This window comes from Cylas formicarius, unplaced genomic scaffold (assembly GCF_029955315.1).
Source record: "Cylas formicarius isolate icCylForm1 unplaced genomic scaffold, icCylForm1.1 PGA_scaffold_6__28_contigs__length_40554024, whole genome shotgun sequence".
Lineage (NCBI taxonomy): Eukaryota > Metazoa > Arthropoda > Insecta > Coleoptera > Brentidae > Cylas > Cylas formicarius.
This window is the reverse complement of record NW_026844347.1, coordinates 31505799-31520654: the sequence shown is the minus strand read 5'-3', so window position 1 is coordinate 31520654 and position 14856 is coordinate 31505799. Positions and strand designations below refer to the sequence as shown.

Sequence of the window (14856 nt, the reverse complement as noted above, 5' to 3'; positions counted from 1 at the left end):
TATAAGACCTTAGTAGCAATTTTATTGGGGATAAAATATTGACGTCTAATTTTGAACATTAAAATAAATTGAAATCGGTAAGTATCTACTTACAAATTTTGAAAAAGGTAATTGATTTACGAAAACATCCACCAATTAGGTTAAAGTTTAGAGAACTACTGCCGCAGTTTCAGAAGAGAGGAGTTCTTCCCCAAGACGTATTTTCGTCTCGCTACCAGGGCGAACGAGGGCAAAAGTTGCGAGATAAGCGGATTTAATTTTATTAAGCCTTGTTAGATTCGGTGGTTAACCCTTGTCAATTTGATTTGGGATAAAGTAATAGTCCGGCGAATGTCGGGTCTATTTCACATATTAGACAAATGATCCATTTCCAAGGAGCGGTTTTATTCTCCGCCCTTTTAGGTCATTAATATTTCGATACCTTTAGTCATTTGAAATGGAAAATTTTCTCGGCGATAAATTAATATTCCTCCGCGATTCGATTCGCTGAACAATCATTGCCAATTGTTCTTAATGAGCTTAATAAATTCACCTCTGAAAACGTTTCGTACAAAATTTTCATTTTAAATTTATAAATTTCTCCAATTTCCTTTTGTTAATAATACAACAAAAAATTGTACGTAAACCTGCAAAGGAAATTATTAGTTAGTTTTCGAACATAATAAGCTGTTCTGGCAAACGAAAATTCAAAACTTGATTAATTCTTGTTTTCGTTTTACAAAAATAAGCCGTAAAAGAACAATATTATTTAATTACTTGAAATCAAGTCAATATTCCCTTAAACTAGTAAATCAATTCTTAAATGTTTACTTAAGCAGTACGACTAAGTATTTAATTTCTGAAAGTATGGAGTAGTAAACTGGGAAATTCCGTCCTGCCCCCTCTTAATAAATAAATAATAAACAACTTTAAAACTTTTACAGTTTAATGACCGAGTAATTAAAATATACTTATGCTAGTGCCGTTATACGTGCACTTGGGCAGTATCGCCTGTTTCCCGAGTATTATAAGATTAGTAATACAATGGCGACAGCAGGTCAAAGCCCTCCCAAAAAAAATCAACACATGATGGAAACACCACAAGTTTAGAAAAGTTCACTGTTTTTATTTAAAAGAAAGATACGCAACCTATATAAGACTTTAATGGGGAGCTTGGTCAGGATAACAGTAGTTCTTTGAGAGTTTGGAAAATTTTATGGACCATGGAAGAAATAGCAGAAAAACAAACTCAACAAATGCACGCGCACGAACTAAATCCTGCAGAGCTTATATGAGTAAAAATGCAAAATACGACATTCAAAAGCTTAAGGTACTGTTTGGTCAAGCAATGGAGGAAGTGACACCACAGAACTGGCGAAAAGAGTGTCATTAAAGAAGCGGAGAAAATGTGGTTTTAATGTCAGGAAGAAACGGCAGTTCCTCAGATGAAGAAGTTGTTCTTTTTTGAAGTTAATTTCCGTATAACGCATTTTTTATCGAATGTTTAATAAGAAATAAGGGTTAACATAAAAGTGTTTGTTTTATCAGTATCCTACATGTAATCAATGTCGTAAAAGTGATTCGTTGGGTCACTCTGTGGTCCCTTTGCATACCGAATAGACTTTAGTTGTTTACTAATACCTTCCTGAATAGACAGTTTCTTATCTCAATTCTAATTTCTAAAAGGTTTTTATTCTAATGTGTCTTTCAGCTTCAAATTTTATTATTTAGTACACTGTATTTTTGAGCAAATAGTGTTTTAAATCGAATATTTAAATTTAAAATGTTAAAGTTCCACTTTAAAAATATCGATAAGTATGGAAGATGTGCTTTGACCTAATATTGTGCCACACTGTATATGTGGTCCGTTGGCGTCGACAAATATTGTAGAACTCAATTATTCTCAAGTGAAATTTTTATACACTCCTACTGCATGCGATTTCTTATATATAAAAAGTAAACCCAAAGTCTAAAAATATCGAGACATTATTGGCAACGTTAGCTGCATCAGCTGCAAGGAACATGACACGAAGAAACCAATAAGATGTCGGCTTTTAGTGGCAGCTTACGTCGAACATTTCCTTTTGGAACTTTAATCACTTCTTGGGGTTATCGAAGTTTTTGCCGAGTGTGACCCAATTTTCTTATATAAAGCCTATATTATGGATTTTATGCTTGAGGCGCATCCGTTCATCCCTTGTCCGTCCATTTTTTTAAAAGTCTGTGTGCGAAATAGACTTAGACCTCGGAACTTCAGCATTTTTTTTCCTAGAAACTATTTATCTGACCCAAAAAACAAACATACTATTTGGAAGACAATTTAATATGCTTTAGTGTGAGTTTAAATTTGGCAAGAGTGCTAAGCTTTTATGTGCGTACCTACGATTAAAGAAATAAAACGTATTCATGCAGTAGTTATAGTGCTAGTAACAAACTTTATAGACATAAATTAATCGCCTTTGCAACTGGAATTTTCACATTGTTCGTTTCTAACAATTTGGATAGCGTATAATTGTGGTAGCTTGATGCATACTACACCGCAAAAGGCCGCTCAAGTTATCGCTTTAATTGAAAGTGGACTTTCCCACCAACCTGTTGCTCGACAACTGCGCCCTAGGCGCCTTGGAACAGGCAGAAGGCTAATTAAAACAATAAGAAATCGTCACCTAAATGCGGTTCAAGTGAAACAACAGGTCCATGAAGTTCGAAGAGTGGCTATTAGTCAGTAGACAGTGAGAAGAAGGCTGAAGGAAAATAACCTGACCTCAGAAAGTGTACCGAAGACCAGGAGAGCGATTTGCAAAATGCTGCATTGAAGAGCGGTGCCCTTATAGAGGTGGTTCCTGCATGATATGGGGTGCAATTTCAATGAACGTACGAACAGACCCTGTTCTCATCCGTAAAGGCGGTGGTGGTGAAGGGGCAGAAGGTTTGACAAGTTGCTAGGTACATCAAGGATATTTTATCAGATCACGTGGTACCAAATGTCGACTACATTGGAGAAGAAATCATTTTTATGCATGACAATGCTAGTCCGCACACCGCAAGGATCATGCAAGATTACAATACAGAAGTTGGTTTTCAAGTTATGGAGTGACCTGCATGCTGGCCTGACCTCGATCCGGTAGAACATTTATGGGATGAGCTAAAACGGGGAATTCGAGCTAGAGTTCGCACTCCAACCTCGATCCCAGAGCTTATTGTTGCAGTAGAGGAAGAGTGGCTTAATATTCCACAAGAAACAATAGCGAACTTGATTAGATCTATGCCTAATCGAGTAAGAGATGTTATTAGGGCGAGAGGGGGTCATATCCATTATTTTAAAACAAGTATTGAGTTGCTAAATGTCAATTTCGTTTTCAGTAATAACAAAAAGTTAATTTGACTCGTGCCGTTCTTTTTCAATGCTAAACCTAAAAAGCAGAAATACATTTTAATCAATTTAAACTCGTATTAAAGCATATTAAATTGTCTTTCAAACAGCATATTTGTTTATCTTATCCGATTAAAGACAAAGCATCTTGGCACCAAGGACAAAAAAAAAGGAATAACTATTTAACGACATTGCACGAAGAACTGGTTTCTATACAGTGGATAACCCCAAATATTTTTAAATCTACGGCTACCACTATTTGTGCGTGGCATCATACGCTTTTTCGTAAAATCGCCCGCCATTAACCCATTGAAGGTCAGCTTTCCATTCAAACAAAAAGTGATCAATCACTCGCCGATACGCTTTGGAGGGAATGACGAGGAATTTTTGTATCGAAAAAGTTTTCGGAGGGTGTTGTGAATTATTGATTTGAGCTTTCGAAACAATGTTTACCGACCAGCCAGCCGTATTTGGCTGCCTCTTCTGGCAATGGTTTTTTAATAACTTTTTGCAATCCACTATTTTTGTAATATCAGTTTACGGATGGATACCATCTTGCACATATTGAAAGAATAATTACGAATCTGTTTTGATTTTTGTCCACTTCTATCAAATAAGCTATTGTCGTCTTTGAGGTTTCTTTATATCGGAATTTTAGCATTTCTCTGATGGAGTAGGCTTGCCCAAAGTTAAAGAAATCGAAATAGTTTATTATCAACTGAAGTTCTATAACTGGCACATCGGAACAGAAGCTTAATTCACTTGTTATAAATTTACGAGATAAGCATAGAGAAAATAAATTTTAGCTGAAGTTTTTCCCTCACGGAAATTTAAATCTAAAGTTAAGTTTTTTCAAAATTTGGAATGGGCCTTAATTTCTCATCACTAAAATATCAGCCATTTTGATTTTGTTCACTTTTTTTTAAACTGCTGATTTTTATTACTTTCCATTGTTCTGAATGCAAACTAAGCGTATTAACTTTAGAACTAAAAGCTCATGTCAGCTGACATGAATGAAGTATTTCTCTTCGAATTTAAAAAACCTTGTGACTTGGAGGATTGTGAGCGTGGTTAATCTTGTGGCATCGTTTGCCTTCTTTCTTGGTAAGTATTTGCGTATCGACTTTCTGTCCGTTTTTATTTGGATATTTTCTCAGGGAGATTAAGCGATTTGTCTGGAATTTAGGTCTTTGCATTGTTATTCCAGTCGATATGTCTGGCGGATTGAATGTTCTATTTATAGACATTCGTCAATTTTGTGGCAAGGATAATTGTTGGTTGTTTCTAGAGCAGGAACTTCATAAACCATTCTTTTGGTTTTGCAAGTTTAAGATATTTTGCGGTTGTCTGAATTGCTTTGTCGTGAACGTCTGCTGATTGGACTTTTTTATCAGTCAGGAATTTGTCTTGTAATTAATTTTTTTTAGAAAAGCTCGTTTTTAAATATCACCGACCAATATCTACTTCTACGAGGTATGTTCAAAAAGTATGGAGATTTTTGTAATTGGGCGTACATTCGATCTTCATTTTTTTTTGTTATGTTGGTACACGTGTCCCTAACATATGTTTACAGTTTCAGCCAGTTTTCACGTTTACTCTTTTTTTGTAAAACAGAAGCGTTATACGTGTTTTGTGTCCCCGGCGATTTTCTGCTGTCAAAATAAGTGGAACAAAGGATTTGCATAAAAATATGTGGTACAAGCTATTTCAAGATGGCCGAGAAGACGCCGATGACGAACCTCGCTCTGGACGACCCAGCACGTCAATAACTGACGAAAGCGCTGAAGAAGTGCAAGACATGATCCTGATATGCTAGTGACGAATCTGGGAAGAACCCAGAATCATTAAAACCGAAAAAAGCACGTCAAGTTCAATCAAATGTCAAGGTTTTGCTTGCTCTTTTCTTTGATTATCGTGGCGTAGTCAATGAATTTGTGTGCCGTTTGCGAGAAGCATATGAACAAAACTTCCGGAAAAACAAAACCACAATCATGCCTCAGCCACCATATTCACCCGATATGGCTGCACGCGACATTTTCTTGTTCCCAAAACGCAAGAAACCCATGAAAGAAAGGAGGTTTGGAACGATTAAGGAGATAAAGAAAAAATGCTGGAAAAACTCAAAGCTATACCAGAAAGGGCTTACCAGAAGTGCTTCGAGTATTGGAGAAAACGTTGGCACAAGTGTATTATATCCTGGTGAATTACTTTGAAATGGACAATATTATTTTTGATAAAACTTAAAAGTCGCCTTACTTTTTGAACACACATCCTATATGTTTTGTAAAACTTGAAACAACCAGACTGGTCTCTGAACGACGTCTGGTAGGTCGTTACGGAACAAGGAAAATACTTTTTTAGCTCTCCGTAATGTCACTTAATGCGCTTCTAGAGAAAATGACAAGCCTCTTCGGTGGTGGTTAAACTCCATTTATTTTAACACTTGCTATTCATTGAATTTACGCGTAATCCGAACGGAAAGATAAAGTGCCGTTTAATAGTGAAGTCCTGAATTCGATCCGTTAAACTGCCATTTTCAGTCGTTTCATTGTGAAACCGTTCGCGTGACCCGGAGTGTAATAATAGAGCTTTCGTTTCGACGAAAGATTACCATCGGCGAGCTTTTTTGTAAATCACGAACTTTCCGGTTTGTAACGTTATTAAGGCCCAGCGTATTCGTTAAAGTGGGACAGGGAATCAGTAAATATCGTCGTATTGTTTTCGTTTAATATTCGATTGATATAAAGTTGAACGAAGGTGAATCGGAGTCATATCGTATCGCATCGTATCGTAAACATAATTAAAGGCAGCCATAAGACAAGAAATTGCCTCAATTCCCCGAGAAATGATCCATCATACATTTCAAAAATAATTAAAAAAAAAATTTTGCTTTATGTAGTTTGGTTTTTATTAACATCCCAAATAGTACCTATCATTTTGCCGCACCCTGTATTATAGAGTAGTGAAAAATTAAAACGGGGTTTGCCCTTGGAACTTACCGAAGTAAACGGTATGGCCCTAGTTTGGAAACCAACTCCTGCTGTAAAACAGTTCTCTCTCCAACAATTAGCGATTTCACAATTAAATCATACCTCTGACGGAAAAAAGTAGTAAACTACTCCAGAATTAACATTTAGAATAGTTTATTGTTAAAGTAAAAGCTCAACAGTTCCTAAACCAAATAACATAAATTCATTATTGTTTAAACTTGCCTGGAGTGCTTTAATTTTGCTCGTTTCAATGCACAATGCAAAAATGTCCTTTGAGTTATCTACCTCTGGAGGAGATTCAATTCGAAGTACAAATTTTGCATTTAATAATGCTCTGTCTTCCACAAAACATTGACTTTCGACAATACACTTTATATACGATAAAATGGCTTCCATCCTAAGCTGTTCTTGCTCCATTTTCCACAAACCAATTTATTGCCGCTTATGTGGATAGAATGAGTTGAAGGTTTAATTCTCTTACGGCCACATTTGCTTACTGTCAGCTGTATGAATGTATGAGGTAGGTTCAGAAAGTAAGGCGACTTATAGGTTTTGTCAAAGGCTATTTATTTGTTCATCAAAATTAATGTTGTCCCCTTCAAAGTAATCCCCCCCAGATATAATATACTTGTGCCAATTCCGGACGTTTTCTTCGTATTGCTTCTCGCAAACGGCGCATAACTTCAAGGTAATACTCTTTATTGACCGTACGAACTTGTGGTAAGAATTCTTGATGTACGACCCCACGATAATCAAAGAAAACAGTAAGCAAAACCTTCACATTTGATGAAATTGACGTGCTTTTTTCGACCTTGGCGATTCTGGGTTCTTCCATTGGGACGACTGGGTTTTGATTTTGACGTCATAAACATATACCAATGACTTTTTGAGCATATTAGGATCATCATTGATGTCGTTGAACAGCTCTTGAGCGATGCTCCTTCGACGGACCTTTTACTCAAAATTTAGAAGTTTCGGAACAAATTTTGCTGTTATAGGTTTCATGCCCAAAAATAGAGATGTCGACGCATTCAGCCACTTTTCTAATAGTGATTCGGCGATGTTTCAACACGACTTGTTTCGCTTCTTCAACGCTTTCTTCAATTATTGGCGTGCTGGGGCGTCCAGAGCGAGGTTCGTCATCGGCTTCTTCTCGGCCATCTTTGAACAACTTGTACCACTCATAAACATTTTTTTTTTTTTGCTCACATTAACATTTCAAGTGTTTTGCGGCACTATATTCCACAAAATTTTATGCAAATTCTTTGTTCTTTTCTATTTGACAGACAAACACGTCTAACGATTCTGCCTCACAAAAAAAGGAAACGTGCAAACTGGCTAAAACTGTGAGCATATGTTAGGATCATGTGTACCAACTTAATAAAAAAATCGAAGATCGAATGTACCTACTACCCCGCCCAATTACAAAAGCAACCTTACTTTTTGAACACACCTCTTATAATTCACATTTGAGTAACTAGCAAAATAACTCTCCCTTTTTCAAATGTCTAGGACCATGATGCCCTTTCGATAAAAATATTTCTAAGAATATTAGAGTTGATTTGACCTGATGCGAATTAGAAGTGACAAATTACTTATGTTTTTTTCTATAGCAATTGGCAAGCCAAAATTGCTAACGTAGGTTGAGGTCGAGAGGGTTAGTTTCACACCAAAAACGAGATCTATTTGCTCTAAATTTGCCTATTATTAAAATTGACTTTATAGTATCAGGCAGGAAATTTAGGAATTACACGCGGCTTTGGGTTTTGCTGCGCTGTAATTAAATTTCGGTTCAGCAAATTTATCGATTGATTGAACAAATCGTGCTTGCACACGGTTGTTTGGAGGTTGCCCGATTTTTGGAATGTTTCTGATTGCGCGTAATATAATATTTGTGATATATGGCGCCCGTTAGATGTATGGCTTTAGAGCAAAGCAATTTCGGACTTCTGAATGTTATAGTTTGCAATATTTTGTTGAAAACAAATTAGTATTATTATTTTAATGAAAAGGTCTTAGGTCCATGATTTTTGTGCCGACACACGATTTATTCGAATTTAGTTTGTTTCAACGAAGGATCTTAAACTTTAGTGCTCAACGGAGAAAATGATTTCATGCATTTTTTAAAAAGCAAATTGATATAAAAGTTGTTTGATTGTTGTTTGACGACTGGTTATTCTTCAATATGCAAGATTTTGTCTGTCGTTAGTCGGAAATGCGGTGAAATTGATATACCTGTGCGGCTTTAACATGCGCATGCACAAGCTTAATTCGTTTTTTCCTTGAAAATTTGATGATATCTGAGCACGTTTTGGTTGTGTTGGCTGTCTTATTGGTTGAACGCGAGGTTTGAAAGGAGGCGAGTTTTGAAATGACTAGGGCATGCTCACAATAACTGTCCGTCTTTAACTGTACCAAATAAATTTTTAATCATGGCCGACGAACTTTGTCATATTCTATTAACTTTCTTTCTACAAAGGTTAGGTTTGTCAAGGAGAGGACTCAGACGGTCCTCAAAATTTCCAGTACACTGGTATCTTCGCATATCACAACCTCTCATTGATACTACAAAGCAATTCAAAAAATATTCGCAAGAAGCTCTTAAAATCGCAAAAAAAATGCGCTAGAATATCCATTAGACAAGCCGCTTGAAGATTGATTGAATTGAAATCCAGCCGTGCTTGCACAAGTGAAACGATACGGTATGTACCAAAACAAACATCAGTCCTTGAATAAGCTCATGGTACCACCATGTCCAACGACGTCATTCTTTGATAATTGTGCCAATTAATTGCAGTGTGCACAAGATTTCCGGAATAGTTATGCAAAGAGGGATTGATAAGTATTGTTGTACAGAAAAGGGCAGTAAGGATCATTTTAAAATATCGGAAATTTCATTCTTGCCGAGGGGCTTTTAAAAAATCGGTTTCCATACTATTCAGGAAGTATACATATCTGAATGTCCTCTTTTTCTGTATTCTTGTATCAAATTTTTCAGTGAGTTACCGAATAGTATTAAACGGACAGGAAACCCAAAATCCAATGCCAAACAAAAAATTTACTCATAGACATACACACACAGATGCACAGCACAAAAGTTTCTTGCACCACAGGTTTTAGAACTTTAACTTGGGCCATCTTCATTTATTTTTTATTGTGTATATTTGACTAATTTTAACCTGTTTTGTGTGTGATATATATTAAATGAACATTAATTTGTCTTCTGAGACAAATATTTTTCACGACTTTTATATTCAATTGTATTATTTTCTAGCGGAATTCATTTTTTTAAATATAGGTATTTGAATTGATACATTTTCAATTTTCTTAGTAAGTTAATATGGGAAGTAGGTTTTTCTTTTCAATACGAATTCTTTACACTATACATCACGTTTGTTTGTATGTACAAATTGATTGATCGAGCATGCTTAATAAAATTTAGGACCCCAAGACTGCCGCTAAAGTTGACATCTTTTTTCCTACTTAATTAATTTTCTGCACTTAACGGCCAACTATAGGCTAACACGCCAAGCACTATAAAAGAGTTTGCGGTGTTTGACGTGAACCGGACCAAAACCGTTCCGTACTTTTTCATTTTCGGGCACAAACTTTCAAATTATTTGATTTCTTCCGTTCGGCTGGTTTAACGGTCGGATGCACCGAATTCTCGCACTTTTGTCACGACCGATTTACTTCGACGGATGACGCAAATCGATCGTCGTTTCACGGTTTCCCGTTACTACGCGAAACAAAATAGGCGTTAAAAGCGTTAGCTCCTATATGGCAGATACGGACGGCAACGTTTCGAAATAGCTTCGCGTGGGCATATCGCAAATGATTATATCGTAACTACGTTTCGCGATGGAAACCTGTGGAGGCTGATGGAAAATGTGTGAGGGCGGAATTTGAATTTATCCGAGTTTTGAAATGTTATCAAACACGTGGGCAGGTCCCTGATGTGGCTTTTTCGTCTGCGGATGCGGAGTGAAAAGACGTTTGTTAAAAATAGATAGGTTTTCTTTGTAAAATTTCATATACGTGACATTCAAACTTCAGTCGGCTCGAATCCCTTTGATTTTTATTTTTTTTTAAATTAGCGATTGGTGCCTCAGTATCGCTGTTTCAGAAATTTTTATTCCAATTTGAATTTGACAGCCTGGAATCACATTGGATCTTTTCAGAACATTTCGTTTTTTTTTTATCATGGCATTGCATCAAGTTTTAAGTTTAATTTGGAATTTTGAATTTTTGTGCATAAAATTTGTCCGCTTTTGTCTTAATAACTTTGCCCTTATGGACTTTTTCAAGTTTCCCAGACCGCTTAGATTAAAACGAAGACGCAGTTGTATTTAACAACAAATGGAAAAGAAAAACAAGCCTTTCACATTCGATATGATATTGTTTTTCGACAACTGTGCGATATTTTTCGATTTTCGGAAAGATTTTTTACATATTGTCGCAATTTGCTCTGATCTGTTGTATTGACGACAAATTGAAAATTGTAATCGTTGTATTTTTTCAGAGACCAAACAAGAATTGGAGGATTTAATGAGTGACATCAAGAAAACTGCCAACAAAGTCCGTGCCAAGTTAAAGGGTGAGCGGGTGGTTCGGTGAATTATTCTTTTCGTCAATAACGATCTGTTATTGAGGTTGTTGTTAATTTAAATGATATTTGCAGTAATAGAACAAAGTATAGACCAAGAGGAAACGACAAATAAAAATTCGGCGGACTTAAGGATACGAAAGATCCAGCAGTCAACGCTGTCGAGAAAATTCGTCGAAGTGATGACCGAATACAATAGAACTCAAACCGATTACAGGGAGAGGTGTAAGGCGAGAATAATGCGCCAATTGGAAATCAGTAAGTTTTCGTTCTATTATAGTCCGTCCTTGTTGAAGGTAAAACTTCTAAGCGTGTTTGTTGTTTTAGCCGGCAGAACGACGACAAACGAAGAGTTGGAAGAGATGTTGGAACAAGGGAACTCGGCAGTCTTTACCCAAGGTGTAAGTATTGTTCTTCACTTTTCACGATCTTTGGAAGAAAAAGTGAACGGCCCGTATTTTGTAACCGTTATTACGGAACGGCTGAAAGGTTTTCAATTTTCGTGAAAAACAAGTCAAAATAAGTCAGAATTTTTTTAAACAATTGGTGTGAATTTTATCATAAAAATCAGAAAAAAGCCAGCGTTTGTGATTTAAAGTCGACAATTAGGTTGCTATGCGAAAGGACAATTAGTTTTGGTTATTTTTCCATCATTTATAAATGGAATGCCTTAGAGCACCTTTGGTGGAAGACCCAGCTGAGAAAAAAATATTTCTTTAGTTCTATGTCGCTCATGGTTTTTATTGCTGTGAAATTATTATCAAAATAACGAAGATAAATATCCACCAAAAATTATATGAAAAATGTATGAGAAACACGCCGTATATTGAAAAAAATTGAGAAGTCATATATAACGCGTACAAGGTATTTTTTTTTCCGGGTTTTGCTACTTTGGTTACTCTTTTATGAAACTAAAGAAGTCCCCAATAATATGTTCATAGCCATCTTGGTTTCTGAGATTCCTAGTGAAATTGAAAGCTGGAATTACCCCCCTCCCATTTTCTGCGCTTTCGAAAAATATCCATACGACTATAGGCGACCTTATTAGTCCATTCGTTAATATCCACTTCGATCCTTTTTTTTTGAGAATTTCTAAGAAAATTAATCATCAAATGTAATTTTCTTCTACGATTTACCTAGATTATAATGGAAACGCAACAAGCCAAGCAAACTCTGGCGGACATTGAGGCCCGACACGCCGACATTATAAAATTAGAAAACTCCATCAGAGAGCTCCACGACATGTTCATGGATATGGCTATGTTAGTGGAGAACCAGGTAATTTCGTTGGACGAGTCATCTTTGTTTTTTTGTCGCGCGACATTTAATAATTTTTTCTTTTTTTTTTGCGAATCCAAAATTAAACAGAAATAGGCGCTTGAAGCTCGGTTTTCGATTTTTTTTTTTTTTTTTTGATGCCGTTGAATCCAGGGAATGATTTTTACCAACACCTAACAACTTAAAAGTCAAGACAGGTTATTTTAAGGCAAGTTTTTGGTTTAGACCCATATTTTGACAACGAAAATGGGCTATACCTCAAACTGATTAGCCCTCAAAACTAGTTCATAATATATGGTCATTATTGGCCCTGCTTTAAGTGTCTAATTTGTTTTCGCTCTCGTCGTTTCTACTGCAGTTAAAATATATTTCACAACAGCTGTCGCGCGCCATTTTAATATTTTTAATTTTTTTAAATTTGTTTCAATCAATTTTGAAACATTTGCATTTGGTCAAGAAGATTCAGTCAGAATGGAACCTCCTGTAATCAACCATATCTTTAAAAGTGAAAGATTTTACGCACTAAGAAATGCGTTCCTTTGATTCATTTTTGATGATCTCAGCTTAAAGGGTATAATTATTTCCCCCTAAAAAAGTGTATTGGGTTCTGTGCCATTCAATTCAATGTTCACTGAAAACACATCAACTGAATTGACAGTTCAGTGATTCTGATTGATACAGTAAAAAAAATAAATTTGATCAGTTTCTTCCCGAACGTACATCTCATAAATGAACGTAATTAATAACATAAATCTTCGTTGTGTGTCCCTCCAAGTGCAAACAGCGATACTCGGAGACTTCCGGGAATAATTAAATTATTTATGTGTTCTTCGATAAAAGTGGGTTTTGCCGCTTCTGATTTTCTGCAATATGCATGCCATTAACTGCCAATTAACGTTTCGTTGTTATGCTTGAACGATGCAAATTTTATGTTAAGAGTTTCGCATGTGACCTTTGCATTCTAGGGAAAATGTCTTTCCGATTCGATTCAACGCTAATATATTCATAGGAGTTACCATCTCACCACACCATAGGGGATAAAGTTGTTTTTATCTATCCTAACTAACCTATCGGATTTCTTGGCTGATTAATAAACATTTTAAAAACTCCCAACCCTAAAACTTATTAGTTGTTAATAATACACCATAAATTACTTGAGTTTTTTAAAGGATTTTTTTCCTATTAAAAGTAATAAGTTGGGTTGATTTGGATATATTTGTAATAAAGTCATGATAAAGCCACAAAAACATTTTAAAAGCAAGAACGATTTCAAAATCGATTCAGAGCGAAAAGACATTGTCTTTAGTATTGCTGGCGGCATAGTTTATTCTGAAACGGGTGTACTTTTTTTTAACACGTTAAATAATATAAATTATATTGTCTTGTGTACGAACTAACATAGAGTTGATATAACTAACCGTTTTCCCTCTTATTCTTCGCCTTCAATAACCTCTAGGGTGAAATGATAGACCGCATTGAGTTCCACGTGGAACATGCCGTGGACTATGTCCAAACGGCAACCCAAGATACCAAAAAGGCTCTTCGGTACCAGAGCCGCGCCCGACGGGTGAGTCGCAACCTAGCTGTTAAGAACATCGACAGTGTATATTCGCTTTTTAATTTTGTTTTTGTTTCGCTTCCCCGCACCCCTTTATCCTACCATCCCTGTTTTTTGATTTACACCTCCCGCCACCCCCAAATTTTGGTTTAACTTTTCGGGCTTGCTTTGCACCCATTTAACGACTAACTATACTGTGTGCCTTTTGTCACTGTATTACTTTAAATGTAACCATATTAACTTGATGTGTGTGTATATATATATATTTAACTGTTGGTTGGGCTGTTTTTTGTATATTGCGCCTATCTCGGTGGTGTGCCCTGGTTCCTTCTTTTTCCCATATCCGACACGCTCTCCCCCTAACCCTCGAATAGGGTGAATTGGTGGACAGGATTGAGTATCAAGTAGATTCGACAAAAGAGCACGTGGCTGAAGCCCATGTTCAGCTTAAGGTTGCCAAGGAGTATCAGTCAAAGGCCCGAAAGGTGAGTATGAACAGGTTGCTGGATTTTCAAATTATACATAAACAATTAAATAATTACGTACTATATTAAGAAATGTTTGAGATGAAAAGATATGAATATATAGTACATTTTATTTCATTTGGCGTGAAAATAATAAAACCCACCAGGACAATATGAATTTTTTTTAGAACTATAAAAAAATGAAATTTTTAAATCCAGCAATCGACATTCCTGTCCATGCTATAAATACGTTTCCTCTCATTTTTCTATTTAGATATAGCATTGCTTAAAGTGTTGCAGTCACCATTTTATATGAAAATTTAGAATTTGAAGGAAGAACGTTGCACTAATTCTTAAAGTAGAAAAAAAAACTGTTAGTGTAACTTTCTTCTCTGAAATGTCGCAGGTTTGGAGCATTTTTATACTCAGAAATTGTTAATCTTGAAACTGCTCCTCAACTGCGGTCATTTGATTTGTTTTCGTTAGTGTTTCCTTTACAAAAAATAGTTGTTTAAATTTATGGGCCTGGCCTATTATTTAGAATATTGCATATCATGTATCAATATTTATTTACGCTAAATTTCGTTTTTTATTTCTCATTTTTTCCT

General features: G+C 35.9%; 1 protein-coding gene across 5 annotated transcripts in view; it reads left to right on the top strand.

The window, feature by feature from the left end:
* LOC132704211 (syntaxin-1A) overlaps window positions 1–14856 on the top strand; it is a 51890-nt gene that overhangs the window by 30711 nt on the left and 6323 nt on the right. For 2 of the 5 annotated variants that reach the window (XM_060674102.1, XM_060674103.1), the window contains exons 4-8: window positions 10865–10939; window positions 11024–11206; window positions 11276–11349; window positions 12089–12226; window positions 13683–13793. In XM_060674102.1, the coding sequence (XP_060530085.1) occupies window positions 10865–10939; window positions 11024–11206; window positions 11276–11349; window positions 12089–12226; window positions 13683–13793 (581 nt within the window). Of the gene's footprint in view, window positions 1–10864; window positions 10940–11023; window positions 11207–11275; window positions 11350–12088; window positions 12227–13682; window positions 14296–14856 lie in introns of those variants that run through there. The other 3 variants (XR_009619244.1, XM_060674104.1, XM_060674101.1) reach the window with 3 other exon arrangements.